Genomic DNA, 19,157 nt, shown 5'->3' on the forward strand with positions numbered 1-19,157 from the left:
TTGTTATTGTTTCACCATAAGTTGACCCCTATCTTTCGTAAACCTCTACCTCAGCAACATACCATGTTGTCCTGAATCTTTCGGATGGGTTTTGCTAGCTGAGCAGCACAGAAGGTGGGGGGGGCATGAGGTGTTGTATTACTAGTTGGGCTCTGACATATGAGCTTATGCTTTTGAAGTGAGGGCCATTGAAGGGAAGTTTTGCACCAGACCACTGGTCAGATGACTTCCAGCATGTGGAGGATTAAACAGCAGTTGAGGTGGCAGGTGCGAGCGGGAAGAACTCCTCATGCTCCCCTGTGCCCCATCACCCTCAATTCAGCTGTCTAATGTAAACTAACTTTTTGAAATTGGGCCAGAAAATGCTAATTAACTAATATGGGATTTTTGTTGTGTTCATCGTTCAGGACTCGTACAGGCTAGAGGTGCATGGAAAGACTCAATAAAGTCTAGTACTTATGTTGTAAATGATAAAGTTAAAAAGCAGGAAGTGTCCAAACAGCTCCCCACCAGAAAACATTTCAAGTGCTGGAAACTGCTGAAATTATGTTGTTTTCCGAGAACGATTACTCAAAGCGGTTTCGGTAACCTCTGATAATCTCTTGAAGATATGAATCGCTCCCATAAGGGTTGTCATTTTCTGTAGGTCTTTTTAACAGCTGCAATTAAGGTCTCTACGTGTATCGCAAGGCTTTTGGTTGCAAATAAATAGCGGAGTATTTATTCATTTGGACATAAGATCTAATGGACAGACGAGTGATTGATGAAGCCCAGGATTAAGCAAGCTGCAGTTAAAATGGGATCTCAAGATGGGCACCGGAGAAGCCTTGCTTTTCCGTATTCATCCCATAGGAACGGAGATTCTTGTGGATGATGAGTAAGAGGTTATCAAATATAAACAACAGGAGCTGCATTTCATGTTGGTGTGCTTGTGCCATGTTGTGAAAATCACTAGACTGTATGGACTGCAAAAATGACTTTCTTACTTAGTATTTTTCTTATCTACAAATTCTTAAATTAAGGTGTTTTTTTCTTGATGAGCAAAATGACCTACGAAAATAAGTCTAGTTTCTAGACAAAAAATATAAAATGTAAGTGAATTTGTGCGTAAAACAAGCAAAACAAATCTGCCAATGGAATAAGAAAAATTTTCTTGAATTAAGTGCTTATGAAAAAAGTAAACTTATTTCAAGAAAATTGTACTTATTCCATTGGCAGATTTTTTTTTTGCTTGTTTTAAGCACTAATTCGCTTAAATTGTATATTTTTTGTCTAAAAACTAGACTTATTTTCCTAGGTCATCTTAATTTAAGAATTTTTAGATATATATTTTTACTGAAAACAAGACTAAGAAAGTCATTTTTTGCAGTGTGGAAGACTACAGAGGTGCTTTTAACAAAAGTAAAGCTGCTTTTTTCTATTCTTAAATAGACGACTGGTCAATTTTTGTCCGAGCCCGAGTGTGAATGTTGCTGGCACCCCCGCAGGATTGGTTTGGTTTCACACTAATTTAATTTTATCGAAGCCAGGTTCACTTGCGTAATCTCACGTCAACACCAACACACATATACAGTATATAAATCACAACGCGACTAAGCATATTTTTGTTTTTCTAATATGTTGGTGTTATCATGCACAGCAGAGAGAGTGATATGTGCAGTTGTCATGGTAATCGCGCATTGTGTGATCGACTTAACTTCCCGGATGAATGCACAACTGAGTCCAAGGTTTGCTTTCACTTTAACGCGAACCACACCAGAGTTTCATTGCAACCGAGTTTAGACCACCTCCTTGGGGTAGTCCCGGGTTCGGTACTCCTGTGCGCTCCCGGCTTCGCATGAAAGCTTTCACATTACAAGTTGTTCGTGTGAGCCGTGCCCGGTATGGCACTGGAATTGCCAGTGTGAAAACGGCCTTAATCTGCTGGGCTTTAGGTGCTGAGGTGGAGTAGGAAAATGTGGGATAATTTTTTTCTTTTAAAAATGTCAACTGTTTTAAGCACATTTACATAATTCCATTTTACTTCGAACAACTGACCTGCTTTTAATTTGACCAAAGTTATGTAAGTGGGTCACAATTGTAAACGCCTTAAGCCTGTAGTATAGTCTGTTTTTTACACAAAATGCAATGCGTCTCCTGGGCTACATTCTATGCATGCACGACCTACGTGTAGAATGTACGTGGGGTTTCAAAAATTTGGTGGTGTGCATACAGTGCGCCCGCACTCTTCTGATGGTGAACCCTTGCGGACCTCGCATACGGGTAAAAATGGACCATACTTCAGCTTTAACCGGCTTTCTCACAGTTCTGTTCATGTTCAAATGAGATCAAACAGTAAAGCTTTTTGGCAGATTTCCCAATGACTTTTTGAACGACTTGGCGGGCTATAGGCGGTAACGGCAGTGTCTACGAGATTTCCAAATCCCTATAAAATAGACTGTAAAATAGCTTTTTGCAGTAATGTGGATGTTTAATGCCCAAGCAGCTAAGACGTTCACTATTGATAAATGGGTCGGGTTAAACAGTCCTTCTCTTCTACTCACAATTTAGAAGGAAAGGTTCAATTAAGTACACCCCTGTTGCACTTACTGGAAGTGTTAGCTGAAAAGTCTGATTTGTTGAAAGCAATACTGACATGAAAGAGTGTGTTGGGGGCCAGATGACCCTCAAACAGGCTGTGTTTACGGAAGAGTTGGATCTTCAGAAGAGGAATAGGAACTGGAGGAGCACATTGGCCTTGGTTCATTCAGTGTGGAGGTCAACTGGTGGGCATGTTTGTGACAGCTGGCTGCACTCTTCATGTGTGGCAGTTTTTGGAGATGTGGGCTTTTAAATTTGTTTTTATATCAGCATGCATTGTATATATGTCCTGTTTTGTTTGTGAGGCTAGAAGGCCTTTTTTTGGTGTGTGTGTGAGTAGTAGTAGTAGTAGTAGTAGTTAGGGGTGTCAACAATAATCGATTCGGCGACGCATCGCAATGGGCGCATGCCCGATTCAGCATCGATGCAGCAAAGTGCCATAATCGATTATGTCACTGTTTATTTTCTGGCCTCGAGTGGACAATAAAAACGCACCCTTTTCCATGGAAAACAGACATATGGGCACACTTCGGATTCTACAAAGTTAATGGTAAACTAGACAAGACTTATGCCGTGTGTAAAATTCTCATCTCAGGTATATAATTGTCATTTTCTTAAAGCTGCTAAGCTTCCGTTTTTATTGAGAATAGTTGCACTTGACTTTACTACTTGACTGATGAAAAATTTGCCTTGTTGTGTACAGTAGAATTCTGATGCATCGTAGAATCGAATTGAATCGTTACCTGGCGAATTGTAATTGAATCGAATTGTGAGGGCAGTGCCAATGCACACCCCTAGTAGTATAGTAGTAGTAGTAGCCAAAATCGGGCCTAGTTGATGATTTTAAACGTTTTAAAGTAAGGCTTTTATTTTGTAATCATATTTTTCTTGTGCATTATGTATATTCAATGTTCATCTGGATTAAATAAGCATCATCATTTTAGGGCTGGACCAGAATATTCGATTATTTAGGCAATTTTTTCCTAATTCCCACATATTCCTGTTTATTCCCACATATTCCTGTAAATTCCCATATATTCCTGTTAATTCCCATGGAAAGTTTCAAGCCTTGAAAATTCCCAGAATTCTGCAACCCAAAAATGCGACTGCACTCTCTTTGGTCCACAGCAAAACCCGTCATGCCTGAAATCGATAGGATGAACGGTTATCAACATAATAAAAATGCAAACAGACAGACACAGGGAGACTCCTGCCTCTATTACAGAAAATAATATGTTCATCTTCCTCCCTCCCTACGAAGCTTTGAACCGAACCTTGAATTTTTTTTTTATTTAGACCAGCCCTACTTCTTTGTTTAAACCGAGAATCTATTTCTGTACATTAATTTAATTGACTTATTAGGCAAATGGGTTTCTTAATGTAAATGAATAAATTAGCTTTTAAACACTCTCTTGTTGTTTAGCTGACAGACATCATCTCTGTGTCACACCATCTCTCTTTATCTCCCTTTCCGTCTTCTGCCAGACTGATTTATTAATGGTTCCAACCGGAACTGAAGTCTAAAGTTTCTCTATACCAACAAACAAATTAGTCTTTGTGTTGGAATCACTCCGGCTCTCCTCGCTCTCTTTGGATTGTGGAGGAGAAAAAATGCTGCCATGAAACAAAGGAGACATGCATCTCCATGGCTCCCAAGTTCGGCCCTCGGGCACTTGCACTGATACGGGAAAGCAAACTCTTTTCTCGTGCAGCAATCATTTCCGTTCTAAATGTGGATGAACGTAGTAAGCTGTCAGTAGCAAATAAAGGCTATTTATTTGATTAAACTAAACATTCACTATTTTTGGCACACCGATCCCGGAGTAGCAGTAAAGGAGATTTTGATTTATGAATCGTGTTATTTTTTACTGCGTGAATAGTGCATGCAAGGCGATCCTGTTAGAATAGTGCATGCAAGGCGATCTCGGATTGCTTAAATTTTCTGCGTTACTGAAAAGTTCACAGGCTTCTCTGCCTTGCAGTGGTTTATTTTAATCCTTGTTGTAATAACACATTGATAAGTTTATTCCGTCTATGGCCTCGAAAGCATTTCCTGAAGCCCTGATATTTACTATAGTAACTATCAAATACGGTGACCTAAGCCTCTCTAAGAACATAAAAGGTTTAGCCAAAGTAGCTCATATGTCAAGACATTTCTTCTGCCAATAGTTTTCCTTTACAGTACTCGAAACTTATGTGGGATGGAGTTACTGTGCAACATTTGTTTGTTATCATGGTGTGAATTACTTCCTTTACAGTAGATATAGGCTGTAGTAAAGGCTGTAATATGTAAATCTTGACCTTTAATCATATTTTATCACCATGTCTCTCTTGTTAGGTTTTTGCTACTGTTTAACAGTGTTATCTTCCATTTGGTTAAGTATTTGTAGCTTGTTGGCATCACATTCATGCAAGTCTGAATAAAAGTCCAGTTTAAGAGCGCTTCTTTCTTTGCCAAACAGGTTATAAATTATGCAATTAATGTATTAAATTATTAACAATTGCAAATGACAGATAAAATCACCAAGAATTATGTAATAATAAAGAATGTGCCATTTGTGGAAAAAAAGCCTTTCAAAAACAATTTAAGAGGGATGACACTTTCTTTAGTTACATCCAGAGTCATGCTTTTAACTAGGGCTGTGTATCGGCAAGAATCTCGCGATACGATACATATCCCGATACAGGGGTGGCAGTGCAATATGTTGCGATACTGTAAAGCGTGGCGGTATTTTGGGCATTTTACTATTTTAGGAATATGGGTGATCCAGACTTGGAAGGTGTCCAGCATCAGATTTTTTAAAAAGCCCTTGAAGTGATTTTTGTTTTTGCACATATAAAGGTCTGAACTAACTATAACCATTATTTTTAGAGGATTTAAAACATATTTTCCATAGAATTATATTTAAGCAATATCGCTCGAGTAGGAGTGTGATATAGCTCTATATCATCACGGCTGTGATTAGGCCAGAGGCACGAGGCCGCAGGCCGAGTGCCGGAGGCAATCACAGCCGTGATGATATAGAGCTATATCACACGACTCCGAGAGCGATATTGCTTTTATACAACAGTTCGACGGCACACGTTTGAAAAACGAAAACTAGAAAACAACAACGGAGTTATTTTTAAAGCCTCTTTGTTTGAGAACTAATCCGCCACGGATTTGAGGGCGGCCAGAATGACAGGTAAAACTTTCGGCTGCTTTGAAGCTCATAACAACTCAATGGACGGAAAAGCCGTTTCTTTATATTACTGTTTCTTGGTCACAAAGTGTAGTTTTAAGATTAGTTCAGTCGAGAATGTATCTGTATTATATTTAAATCTGCAGTCGATTAGTAAAGATAGCGCCTGTTTGAACGTTTGCTTAGTGAGATTCGGTACAAATGAGAACCAAAGCATGAGCGGACATCAGTGTTCACTCGCCCCGCTGACCACCGCCCTCTCTGGGCTACATTTCTGAAAGGGATTCCCTGGCTCTCATGTTGGCCTTGTTTGTTTATGATGATCGTTAAAATGAGATCAAATCAGCAGTATTTGGTGTCATGATCAAACTTGTACTTGTTTTTTTATTCATATTTAGTGTCTTTTGTGTTGTTATTGTTTTGGCGCGAGGTAAAAGTTAATAAAACTATACTTGTGTAACGTTACTATTGCTTTCTCATGTATTCTTAACGCGATACGAGCACTCGATTATTATTATTAAACTTTGTTCTTGTCAGTACTATACAAAACGGTTTTTTATAAGTGTCAGAGAGATGTTTTTGCATGCTGCTTATACATATACCAGTGGCGATATCTCATAACATGTTTTAATAGTCACGTCACGATAAAGTAAATGATCAATGTCCACATTTAAAAGCTGCGGGGCTTACCTGCAGTTCCACGGTGTTTTCGCGTTCTGATAAAAGATATAGCTCCAGAAAAAAAAACGAGTGTTTATATTCCTCTTTCCAAGTGTTAAGCGTCCACACGATGTGACAAGACATTTCTCCCATTAACTTTAACGTAACATCCAAGAGCGCTGATCTTTGACGGAATAATACTTCTGATTGGGGATTCACAGACTGATTTATGAGCTAGTAAACTAATGAGACACACACACGGAGAGTGATTCAAACAGCGCGTCTGTGTTTTTCCATTCAGAGATGAGCCTGCTTAGGACCTCCATTCACTAGGTGGCGGAATAATACGAAAGGTGAAGGGGTTACAGTGCCGTTATCAGTACAATATCGTATTGCTCTTAGCCAATCAGATTCGAGAACCAGAAAGAACTGTTGTATAAAAAAAAATATCAAAAATTATCATTACCGCACCATGATATTACATTAAATATATGCATTTACAATCTCATGTTTCGGTAATGAGAACTAAAATGTTGTCTAGGTACAATGACAAACAAAATTTCAACTTTTATCTGGAGTGAAAAAATATGAACTGCTTACCTGGTAGCCATTTTGTTATGTCCTTTTCAATCAGTTATGTCCTTTTCATCATTTTCTTTTTGAAAATGTTAGTTCCTTGAGGGCTTAAACAATGATTGAAAATTGTTGCGGAGGATGAGAAAATCGGTCTTGGACACATTTATATACCTTAATATTGTCTCTACATTTAACAATGATCACCAAATACCACAAGTTTCTTTACTGTAAATGTTTATAGTATAACATGCACTGAAGCTTTTTATTTTTTAGATTTTTTAATTATAAATATTTCCATGTCAAAGAACCCAAATCCAGTCATGGACACGTTGCGGTAATGAACACTTTCTCCTTAAATGCGGTAAAAAACAACAAAATTGGTTTGTATGATGTAATTTGAAATTATGTGCAAAATAGTATGTGAAGAGATGTTTGTAATTGTATGCTTCTTATTTTGTTACTATTACTTTGCATTTACTTTTTTATCAAAATGTTTCATGACACCTCATAAGTCTAATTTCGCAAGAATCACCCATATAATTAGATACAATTTTCGGAAATCTGTCATTGAGAACAGATTTCAAAGGTTGCATGTAATATGCAACCTTTGCAAAAAAAATTGTGGCGAGAAGAATGCTATCTAGTGGTCGGGATGTAAATTTCGAAACGAAACAACTGGCAAATAATACATTGTTTTTTGAAAATCGATAGTCTTGCCAAACAAAAATACTCACATGTGACAATATTTTACTTACACGCCTACTTTTAACCATCTGGAAGTGTTTTGGTTAAAGTTTACTTTATTTTTATTTTAGCAAAAATGGAAAAATACTTCTATAAAATTGTTAGATTGCTACACATAGGTCACTGAAAGTGCATGGCGTATATCAAATGTATAAATGTCTATACTATTGTTTTTTAATTAAATTAGGATTTAAAAAGTCCAACTAAACTTTTCTTTCTTTTCCATTACAGTCTGTGGTCCTCACATTGACATTCGCAATGACATCAGTGAGTTTAAGAAGCTGGAGAACTGCACGGTGGTGGAGGGCTACCTGCAGATCCTCCTCATTGGAGACAAGAATAACAACCTCAACCAGGAGCACTTTCGCACCCTGTCCTTCCCCAAGCTGACCATGGTGACGGACTACCTTCTCCTGTTCCGTGTCTCCGGCCTGGACAGCCTCAGCGTGCTCTTCCCCAACCTCAATGTCATTCGAGGACGCAACCTTTTCTACAACTACGCCCTGGTCATCTTCGAAATGACTAGCTTGAAAGATATCGGCCTTTACAACCTGAGGAACATCACCAGAGGCGCCATCAGAATCGAAAAGAACCCGGAGCTTTGCTACTTGGACTCGGTGGACTGGTCCCTCATTATGGATGCCGAGTTTAACAACTACATTAATGGGAATAAGCAGTCCAAGGAGTGTGGAGATGTTTGTCCAGGTATAATGGAAGATAGGCCGCAATGTATCAGGACCAGCTTTAATGACAACTACAGCTCCCGCTGCTGGACATCGAACCACTGCCAGAAGGGTAAGAACTGAATAATAAGACAAGATCTTTCCCTGAACCTCATTTTATTTCTAATGGGTTCACTCCAGTTAGAATTTAACGTCAATCATTTACATGAAATTTGTATAATGAATTGGAAAATTAAGCGAGGATAAAATTGCAAATTATTCATTGCATAAGTTTAGCAGTAGCCTACTGATGGAGTAGATGTTTGTTTTTCTTGGGAACTGGAGGAATGTTTCTCTGGCAGGGTCTTGTCAGGTAAATATTTGTTAAGTGTAATTTATCTTTTGTTGGGGGAGTTATGACTAGACTGTCTACCAATTCATTAAAGGCTTTGACATTAGCTGAAGGATGGAAGGTCCTTTATTTGTCCTCCCTTTATTGAAAAGAAAACAAGACATTTTGTGGCCTGAAGGGATGTTGTTTTAGGAGCTCTACGGAGAAAATATTGGCTATTTAATAATGACCTTTATTCTTTCAATGATTTCAAACTTTTTGTCACAGAGCTATTTGTTATGCACTTCTGAATCTGTAAATATATCCAGTTTGATTTTTATACATTTTTGGGGCAGTAAAAAAACGGTTTGGCAAGATGAATGATCCTGAAAATGTCAAATGGTGTAACCGCCAATTGCGCCAAAGAATAAGAAATATTAAATATTTTATCCACCTTGATAGCATGTAAGCGTAATCATCATAAAAAACATTTTAAAATATAATTTTATTAGTTATTTCTAAATGTACATTTTAATGCGTTTTTGTATTATTTGTCCAGACAGATATGCTGAAAACAGCTCTGTTTTCTAAACAATCTTTGACAAATAATGTAAAAATGTATTTAAAAAAATCATATTACACTAAACTAGATGATTATATTTTATTCCACATTTTTATGAATATATTTATATTTTCAATTAAAAAAATACTAGTTACACCAATTGACACAAACCGGTTACACCACATTGACATTTTTGCAATTTTCCCCCAAATATTCTTTCAAAATGAAATGAAACCAGAAATTTTAGACTTGTTCCTCAAAAAAGAGAATGTGTGCAAGTAATCTGCCAATTTATTTTGGAATGTTAACGCTTTTATATTAAATTGAACCATATGGACACAAAATCATTAACGTCAACGTCATTGACCCGTCACTGCTTATATTTTTATTTATCACTATATTTTTGGACCGGGTTGGTCAATTTACACACATTTTCCCATTTTGAGGTTCTAGGTAATTCTGTGATTATCAAATTGTTTCACAAACAAACATGGAATTAGAATTTGACGCTTGTTTTTACAGATATTTTTGTGTGTGCTAGGTTCAAAGCTCGTCTATTGTAAACTATTGATGTGTTTATTGTTGGGAATGTTGGGTGTGGTAACCCCCTTTGGCTTCAAGGTGTACTTCCATGGTCAGGTTTCCCAGTGGTACTTAGACGCACTAAAGCCTGTTGCTTTAGATAGGATAGGATTTTTATCTCTATAGCCAGGAGGTCCATAGATATGAATGCAAGCATATCCCTTACTGGGAATGCCTGGGAAAGTGTACTATCCCTTATGAATGTTTGCTTCAAGGCTCTTCCTCTCCCAAGCATACAAGAATGGTGGGAAAAGCATAATGAATGAGAACACTAGAGCACTCTCCCACCCGTGGCCTTCAGAAGACCTGCAAAACGTGCAAGTTCCAGGCTCGGAGAGACAATCTTAGAATTGCCTTTCCTTTGCCTGAAAACAAACAAAGGAAATCAACCCTTTTAGAAACGCGCTCCATTCCAGACGGATTGTTTGTTGTTGCTATCGTAATTCTTTGAATCGAACAATAACGGACAGTAGCGGACTTGTGTATCCTCCAGGGAAATTTATTCCACGGTAGTCCGTAACTTTCCGAGCGAGTGTCCTTTCTTCTAGCGACTCCCCTCTGTGTTGCTGATACAGTCTCTTCCCGGCAGTGCCGCCCACTTCGTGTCAGCACTTGCTCCCCCTGCACACCTGTTCAGTATGGTAATCTTAATGCTGTTTTTGCCACTGCAGAGGTGGGGGGCGGTGTGAGTCTCCTGTATCTAAGGCTCAGACACCTGAACAAAGTTGATAGCTGGTAGTCGCCGCATAAAGGACCAGCTAATGTTCCAGCTGATTGATCTGTGTTTTCCCCGAACAGTAAACTGCCACCTGCCCGATTGTGTGCGCTTCCCGTCAACGTTACCACACGCAGCATTAAAAAGAACGTACAATTTGTCTATGAAAATCACACCCTGGCATTTCCCTATGCTTTATGAGCTGTCGACAGCGCCGTGTTTGTAAGGCACAAGCGTTGGTGAAAAAGATGGTAACTGATGAGAGGTATTGGCAGGGATAGACAGTCAAAGTCAGGAGCAACTTCCTCCGCAGACTTGTTTTCTCATGTTGAGGCTGACGCACAGTAACATTCATTTTAAATGCACTTAAATTCGATATGAAAGAAAAATTGACTCTCTTAACTTTGCTGTTTTTATTGTGCACACGCTAGGCAATGTCTTTGTGATCGTTCATTAAAATCGATTCACTGGCTCTTCCTCAGAAATCAGCCATAACTTTTTATCACCTTGTTTTTCAATAAAATTTTCAGTATAGAGAACACTTTTGTTACATTACAGAAGAAGGACCTGTTGATGATTACGGCTAAATGATGTTTGATTTGTAAACAAATTTTTTTTACCAATCGAACCAATGCACAAAACATTTGAATTATTTCGCTTGGTCGCGTCTTATAGTGGTAACAGTGAAATATTTAATCTAATTAAACAATCATAAACAGCAGTATTTAAAGGTACACTGTGTAACTTTTAGAAGGATCTCTTGACAGAAATGCAATATAATATACACATAACTAGTGCTGGGCAATAATTCGATAACAATAATTTACCAATATAAATTCGATAATGTTTACGCACTGTGCATAATGTTGCGCAAGTACTTCCGGATGCGGCACGCGCTCTTGGTTTACAATCACAATGTAAATTAGACTTGAAGGAGTGGAGTAAGATGAGGCAAGTTATTCATTTATTAGTAGAGCCCTATGATTTTTGCGATGTGGATTACGCGGACGTACTCATGGAATCCAAATGCGCGTAAACATTTTCCTTTTGTGTAATGTTGGACGCGCAAAGCCCGGAACACAGCAGACAAAATAGGTACTGTAAATATATTACATTTAATACAGATGCTTGAACATTAAAACAAGATTTTAGTATTTGTATTTGTCATGTTCTGAATAAAAAGTACTTTAAAACCATTATTAACTGTCTGGTTTTTATAATTTTTATTCAGGAGCAAAAATCTGCCTTTAAATTTGACAGGAATAAAGATTTGTTATTTATCATCATGATAATTATCGATATCGACTGATATGGAAAACATTTTCTTGAAATTTTTTTTGGCCATATTGCCCAGCCCAACCATAACTATATTATCGGTGGCGTATAAAGACCTTACAATGAACTGTATTGTTTTTATTACCTTCGAATGAGCCATTTTTATCTACATACACCGTGGTTCCTTTTACTTGAAAGTCGCCGTCTTGTTTTTACAGTAGCCTTAAACGGATAAACTGCTCTACAGAGCGTGTTTCTTCATTACGTTGTCTCAGACAACAACATGTTTGTCCTGTGGTGGCTACTATATGCGTTTTAAAATTGAAGGGTGAGTTCGAAATGCAATGGGGAGCTACGGTAGTCACCACAGGACAAACATTTAGTCGTCTGAGGCAACGTAAGGACGAAACGCGCTCTGTAGAACAGTCTGTCCATTTAGGGCTACTGTAGAAACATGACAACGACTTCTATGTAAGTAGACTCATGGTGTATGTAGATAAAAACCAACCTGATCTCACAAAGTTCCAAAGTTAATTTTTTGCTCATTTTTCCGTGGCATTCTCACGGATCTCCGCATTTTCCTTGGCCCTGCTACGGACTGTCTTTTTCTGCATTCTCACAGATTGGTACTCAACTGCTTTTTCCTATTTTCAAACCATTTTCGCTTCGGTTTAGGGTTAGATTTGGTGTTTGCGTTAGTATGTCACTTTAAGTATTGGTTTATACTATTTTTTTCTGCTTTATTCTTTTAAATTTTCTAAACATTAAACAATTGTCGCCTGGCGTTGGGGTTAGAGTTTGGTTTAGGTAAGGATGTCATTTCTTGTAAATCTGACCCTAAACCGAAGCGAAAATGGTAAGAAAATAGGACAAAACAGTTGATTAACCAATCCGTGAGAATGGCGTGACTATCCCACGGAAATTTGTGAGATCAGGCTGATAAAAACGTCTCATTCTAGGTAATAAAAACAAAACAGTTCATTATGTTATTATACACCACTGATAATATAATAATGTTTGTCATATTGCATTTCTGTCAAGAGAGCCTTCTTAAAGTTACACAGTGCACCTTTAACTAAAAATTTTATTAACTACCAAAACAAGAACATGTGTCGCTTCATGTGAAACTTCTGGGAGAGCTTACAAGTAACCGTTCACTTAAGGGTCTGAACAAACTAAAGAAATTAATTGAGTTTATTGTCATCTTGATGGTAGCGTGGCCTCTAAAAGTCACTCAGTTCAGCCTGTCGGACATTCTCCACCCTTCTCAGCATAATTGCCTTGTTTTTCTTGTGCGCACAGATGTTTCTTCAAGGGCATGCAGTGGTTTCTTAGTCAATTTAGATGAGTCCTCTCTCTCTAATTACTGCACTAAAAGTTGCTGTTAGCGACCAATCAGCTTCCGTCTCAGACGTCTTCATGTGCACGTCTGCATGTGCGTTTGTAATGAGATGGGGGTCCACAGCAACGCTATTGTTGTCTTTTCTCTTTTTTCCTGAAACATAAGACCATTAAAGAATTCCATGCGTGTTGTTGCACGCGCTCGATACCGTCACACTCTCTGTGTAAATGTGTTTGTCTGGAGTGTGTGGACTTTCTATTTGTAATGCAATTTCTGTTAGTAATGTTTGTCTTTACGCTGCTCGTACCTGTCAGGATGTTTGCCAACCTGCTCAGGCTTCAGATAATCTATCTTGGGTGATAAAGAACAGGGTGTTGATTTCATTCAGAAATAAACGCTTGGAGAAAATAAAAAAATGGGTATGTAGCTTAAAACGCATTAAAAATCGTTTTATTAATTTAAACCTGAAACTTTATAAATGCAAATAAAAAATATATGGAAGAAATTTGCTATTTAAGGTTGTGCATTGTTTCTAGGTCACTAGAAGGCATGTTTTTTTTGCTTTTTGTGAAATACACACAATTTTCATGCACATCCTCTGTTCATGCTAGGATAACATGTGTATATTTCTAGTATTTTAACCACAGTGTGAAATTTACATGTAAAGTTTTATGCTTATAATATAATTTGTGTATATATAATTTGCTTAAAATATAAACATTAAAAGACTTTGGGACCCTATTGTATATGTTTTGGCTTGTAAGTAATACGTTTAAAATGCCCATGTTTACTTTTTTTGGCTGCTGTGTGGTCTTGTTATGTCTAAACAGTGCCCCTGGTGGTGGCTGTGTGTATATTTTTTTGTGTGTAACCTGTGTTTCATTGTGTCCCTGTTCTTTGTCTCCTAAGATGTTTTGCAATGGCAAGCTGGTCTTTTGAAAATGGAATGTGAGGGTCATGGGGGTGGGATGAGGGGTATCTACCCAACACCCCTTGTTCATGTGAGGCAAAGTGCTGATAGAAAATGTCACACAAATGTCAAGTGCATAAGCACAAAACAAGACTCCCACAAACTCCAGTTCGAGGGGGAGTGAATCGTCTCTCCTCCCAAATCTCCTCCCTTCTGCCCGCCAACCTCTCCCTCGCCCTTCCCGCTTATTTTGTCTGTTGTTTTTTCTTTATTGCCCCCCTCACTACAATTTCTTGCCCCCTCTCTCTTTTCCAGGGCTCTTATCTCGGGCTATTAACAACTCTAGCCGTTAGATAGCTCTCTTCACTGTTTACGCTCCTACCCCAACTGCCTGCCTGTTACTCTAGTGACCCATCCAGTTGTTTGCTTGGTTGTGGCCTTGCTGACATTGCATGTTTTTGCGTTCTCTCTTTCTATCTGTGTGTGTGCATGCATGCGTTGTGTGGGTTTTGTTGCCGCACATACTCTGTTACCCTCCAAATGGGACCCTCAGGTCACACTGTTCCAGACAAGCATGTCTACCCCCTCCACACCACCCAAAGCGCAAACACAGACCTGCCCCCAAATGGGAAGAGGATTGTTGTATAACAGGAGTGGGTTTTACACCCCAGGCCTCTGTGGAAGATATATGACCCCAAACAACAACACACACTCTTGTTGCCCTGAAGGCTAGCTCAGATTAAACCTTTTTGTATCCGCTATGGTCCGAATAGCCGAAATTGTTCGCATTCTTTAGCTGGGTCACATAATGCGCAGATTATAGCTTTATTGTATAAAGCACAGATAAGCTCAGATATCGCTCTCTGACTGCTAAACTGGCACAAACCCTCTCTCTGCTCCTGAAACAAACCTGATGCGTGTTTGGTATTGTGTTATACTGGTTTTATGTCATTTTAGTTCAAATGGGTCTTACTGTGGGTTCACACCAGACACGAGTTCAACGATTTGCGCGAGTAGATTACATACAAAGTCAATGTAAAGACGCAACCAGACGCGTCCTCGCATGGGGCGATGTGATTGACACGATATGGGCGGCACGTTTGTCGTGAAAACGCATGCTATTCGCCTCAAACGCGTGCTATTCGCATCAAATGCGTGTTTCGCATGACACAAACTTAAATCTTGCGAGTAACGCGATGCCCCGCGTTTGGTGTGTATGTAGCATTAGGGTTGTGCCGATAGTCGATAGTATTGTGTATCGACGATCGTCAGACAAATTGCCGATAGCGGGGTTTCATGATGATAGTTAATATTTTTATCTTTATAGTTTATAGTGACATTAAAGGCGGAGTGCACAAAGCTTTGGAAAAGGGAGTCGGGCCGACTACCAAAACACACTTGTAGCCAATCAGCAGTAAGGGGCATGTCTACTAACCGACATAATTGACAGGGTTCATAAATATGTATATATCTATGGACGGGGTGTATGTGTGGGGCGGGTCTATCAATAGAAGGTCCAGATTCTATTGGGGTAGTGGCGTGTATGTTTAGGTGATTTCAAATTAGGGATGGGCATAATTAATCGACGATCGATAATTGATTGTTAAGAATTTCGTCGATTTCGTAATTTGTTATCAATTAATCTCATTTTTTTATTTTACTCCTGTTTCACAAATACTCCGTATGCAGTGCGTTTGCGTATGTGTGCGGCGAATCCGTCAAGCACTCGTTGCAGTGCGCTGCTGACCGCTTATTCTGCATATAAAACGTTCATGTGATTGACACTTTCTGTGAACACTTTTCCGCATAAACAATAGAACAAAGCATCTTTTTTTTTACAAAACCACATATTTTAGATATTATTTGACAGACTAGTAAGTGTGTATTAAGGATGTTTAAAATCTCTAGCCTGGTGGTCAGGATCTGAATGGATCAAATCAGTAGTTTTGCAATGGTTTATTTATCTCCACATATATCATAAATAAAAATAAGCAGAGTAACTTTGCAAGTCTACCCTTCCACATTATATATTTCCTACTATGTATGTATATGATTTCCAAATAATAAACGAGAGTATTCAACGACAAAAAGCGTCTCATATGGAAATAAATCCTCACAATATTATTATTTCTCAAAACTTTGACAAAAATAAGCAACTGTATTCCTACAGTTATTCAAAGATGCACACATTATTCCGCATATAATTTGAATATTATACAAAAGTATTCATATAACGGCACGTTTCATATGGCAAATAAATATCATCACATTAACATAACAGCATAATGAAATGAATAAACAGACAATGAAACAGGATTGAAATATAAATTGTATTATTATTACCGGAACAAGCAATATTGCTAAAATAATCTCTGAGGTAAATGCGTCAAAAGCGCTGTTACCCGCACAATAAGTCTAAATGAGCAATACAAGTGAAAAAAGCATTATTAGGCCATGTCTCAAAACTTTATATGACAAAAATATATTTAAAATTACAGTTATTCAAAGATGCACACATTATTCCATATTACTCCCGTTTATGAGCAAGTTTGTCTCTGGCCTCGCTCTGTTATGTAATAGATTGACAGGTGCGCATCTCCGTTTTTCAAACATATATCATTTTGTAATTACTACCTTAGGAAAATTAGCCATGATTTTATCATTGTGAAAATGTTTTTTTTTTTTCAGATTAAAAACGATTTGTATTTCCGCAATTTTACTACAAATACCATGGTTATGGTATATTGTGGAGTTGGAGACCATAGTAAATGTCTACTGTTGTTTTACAACAAATAAAAACTAAAAGACTATGTTAGTATAATTATACAATGGTTAATGGGGCTCACAAAACGCACGCTGTTTCACACATACTCTGTATGCGGAATAAGCCAAGTTAGCGCTGAGGTACCTGTGCATCCTCGGAGCGGCTGTTTTCGGCGGCGGCTGGACTGACGGTCACCATGGGTTGCGGTCCCGTCTGACCCCAAAACATCCTTTTATTTCTCAAAAAAAATCAGTAGACTGGTGCAGAAGTTTTATGCGAGTTACTAAAGTTAGTTATTTTTCACAAGGCTTTAAGTAGCCTAATTTGTTATAGCCTAATGTTAGGAAGGCTAATATCTTGCACTTTCTTCTGGCTTGAATAATTTTGAGTTACATTTTGACAAAACCTTTCAGATCTAAGTATTATGTTTTTTGTTTAATTTAATGTTAAACATGAATATGTTTTTTTTTTTATTTGGAACTAATAATGAGGTCTCTGTTTAAGAACTCTGGCTCGCAGCTGCAGGTTCCGCTGCTTGCACCCACATGCACGCACATATATGTTTGAAACATAGTTTAACTGTCTGCCACAAGTTGATCTTGTAATAAAGGTCTCATCGAGGAAAAACACGCTGTATATTTGTATTCATTGCATTTTTTAAGTATAAAAGTTAAATAACAAATTTTATTATAAAAATATTAATGATTAATCGATAGTCGATCGTTAATTCTCCCGACGATCGACAAAGAAAACTTAATCGAATGCCCATCCCTATTTCAAATATTAACATTGGCTTTCAAACATTGTGCACCTCGCCTTTAAAATGCACATTGCGTGCTTTTCCTTGCATGAGAGGGTTTGTGGGCTTCACTTTGCACGAGAGAGCTTGTTACGTGCGCAGATTTCTTCTTAATGCGCGTGTCTCGGACACTTGCTCGGACATGAACGCGTGCGGCATGGACTTTTCTTTGAGTAATTTATTGAGTAATTTATTGCCCCACCCCTGATACTATCGTGAATCGACGATCTCACAGGCTGACGATAGGAGAATCTCAAAATGGGGCATATCGCCCAACATTAATGGGTCTAGAATGAATTGCTTATCTCTAATAAGAGTCGTAGGCTGTATAGGTTGTCCCTATAGGTTGTAAGCTTATTTGTAATCCATGGCACTGCCCAGACGTGTTGGAGCCTTTCCAACGAGCTAGAAAATAAGTCGTCTTCCTGTTCTCTTTCCATTGAGAGAAAGTTAAGCAAACATTGTTTGCACACTTTTGTTTCTTATCCAAATATACTGTACAAAATGTATTTGTTGCTAGTAGAGATAAACAAAACCTCTTAAGGTAGCCAGAATAATTACTCTGGTTTCATGTTCACTTGACCGCAGCCCAGCGCACTATTTAGAGGCTTTTGCATTTAAGCTCCTCATATGTAGCAAGAAATAGATTTGGATAGCTGTAATGTTGCTAACTTTCATGCAGGAAAGATGAAAGAACTCTCGTAAATGTGTAGCTAGCTGAAGGCTATCAGCTGGAATAGACTTTATTTTACATCAATGGCCGTATTCACAGATGGCCATATTCAAAATCTACACATCCGCACACCTATTTACACAGTCTTCTTTGTCATACACTCCATACACAGCTTTATCTTTACCCCTACATGTTTCCCCTGTGCGTCTGTGTGCCGTGTCTGGTGGCTTTGTATGAGGTGGGCTGGGACTGTAGGCATGAATGCGTGTATGTGTGTGCAGATCCGACTGCTGCCTTCTGGCTCACGAAGTCGTGATTCATCCTCCGCTCTCAAGGCTCATTCATAAAAATCTGCACAATACTACGATTTCCTGTTGGAGCGCTCAGGGGTGCTGGCATGTCCACAACATGTCAGATTCCTCTCAGTCCAGGTTACGTGGCAGGAATGAAAAATACTCTCTCACTGGCACTGCAGGCGTCTCCTTTGCTAGTTGGCAGAGCTGGCATAGTGTGGCACTTGTCACTTTGAACACACACCACAGCCTGGAGAACTGACACGGAGTCACTGTATAGTTTGTGTAGTAGTTATGATAAGTGATATAATCATATTTGTGTTCCTGTAGCTTAACTGGTGGAGCATTGCATTAGCAGCACAAACGTTGTGTGTATGATTCCCATGAAAGCGTTTACATTGAATGCCGTGTCAGATGCTTTGGATAAATGTGCCTGCCTCCTTAACCCTTTAGAGTAGGATTGTGCAAAAAATCGCCTGCGATTCTAATGCATGTTTCATCAGTAAA

The 19,157-nt window shown here is 38.5% G+C and overlaps 1 protein-coding gene across 3 annotated transcripts in view; it reads left to right on the plus strand.

Annotated features, from left to right (window-relative positions):
- The window catches only part of igf1ra (insulin-like growth factor 1a receptor), a 123,729-nt gene that overhangs the window by 10,103 nt on the left and 94,469 nt on the right, over nucleotides 1–19,157 (plus strand). For all 3 annotated transcript variants that reach the window (XM_055173323.2, XM_055173321.2, XM_055173322.2), the window contains exon 2: nucleotides 7,974–8,537. In XM_055173323.2, coding sequence (XP_055029298.2) covers nucleotides 8,135–8,537 — 403 coding nt within the window. In that variant the 5' untranslated portion in view covers nucleotides 7,974–8,134. The remainder of the gene's footprint in view (nucleotides 1–7,973; nucleotides 8,538–19,157) is intronic.

Source organism: Misgurnus anguillicaudatus, chromosome 15 (genome assembly GCF_027580225.2).
Source record: "Misgurnus anguillicaudatus chromosome 15, ASM2758022v2, whole genome shotgun sequence".
Taxonomy (NCBI): Eukaryota; Metazoa; Chordata; class Actinopteri; order Cypriniformes; family Cobitidae; genus Misgurnus; species Misgurnus anguillicaudatus.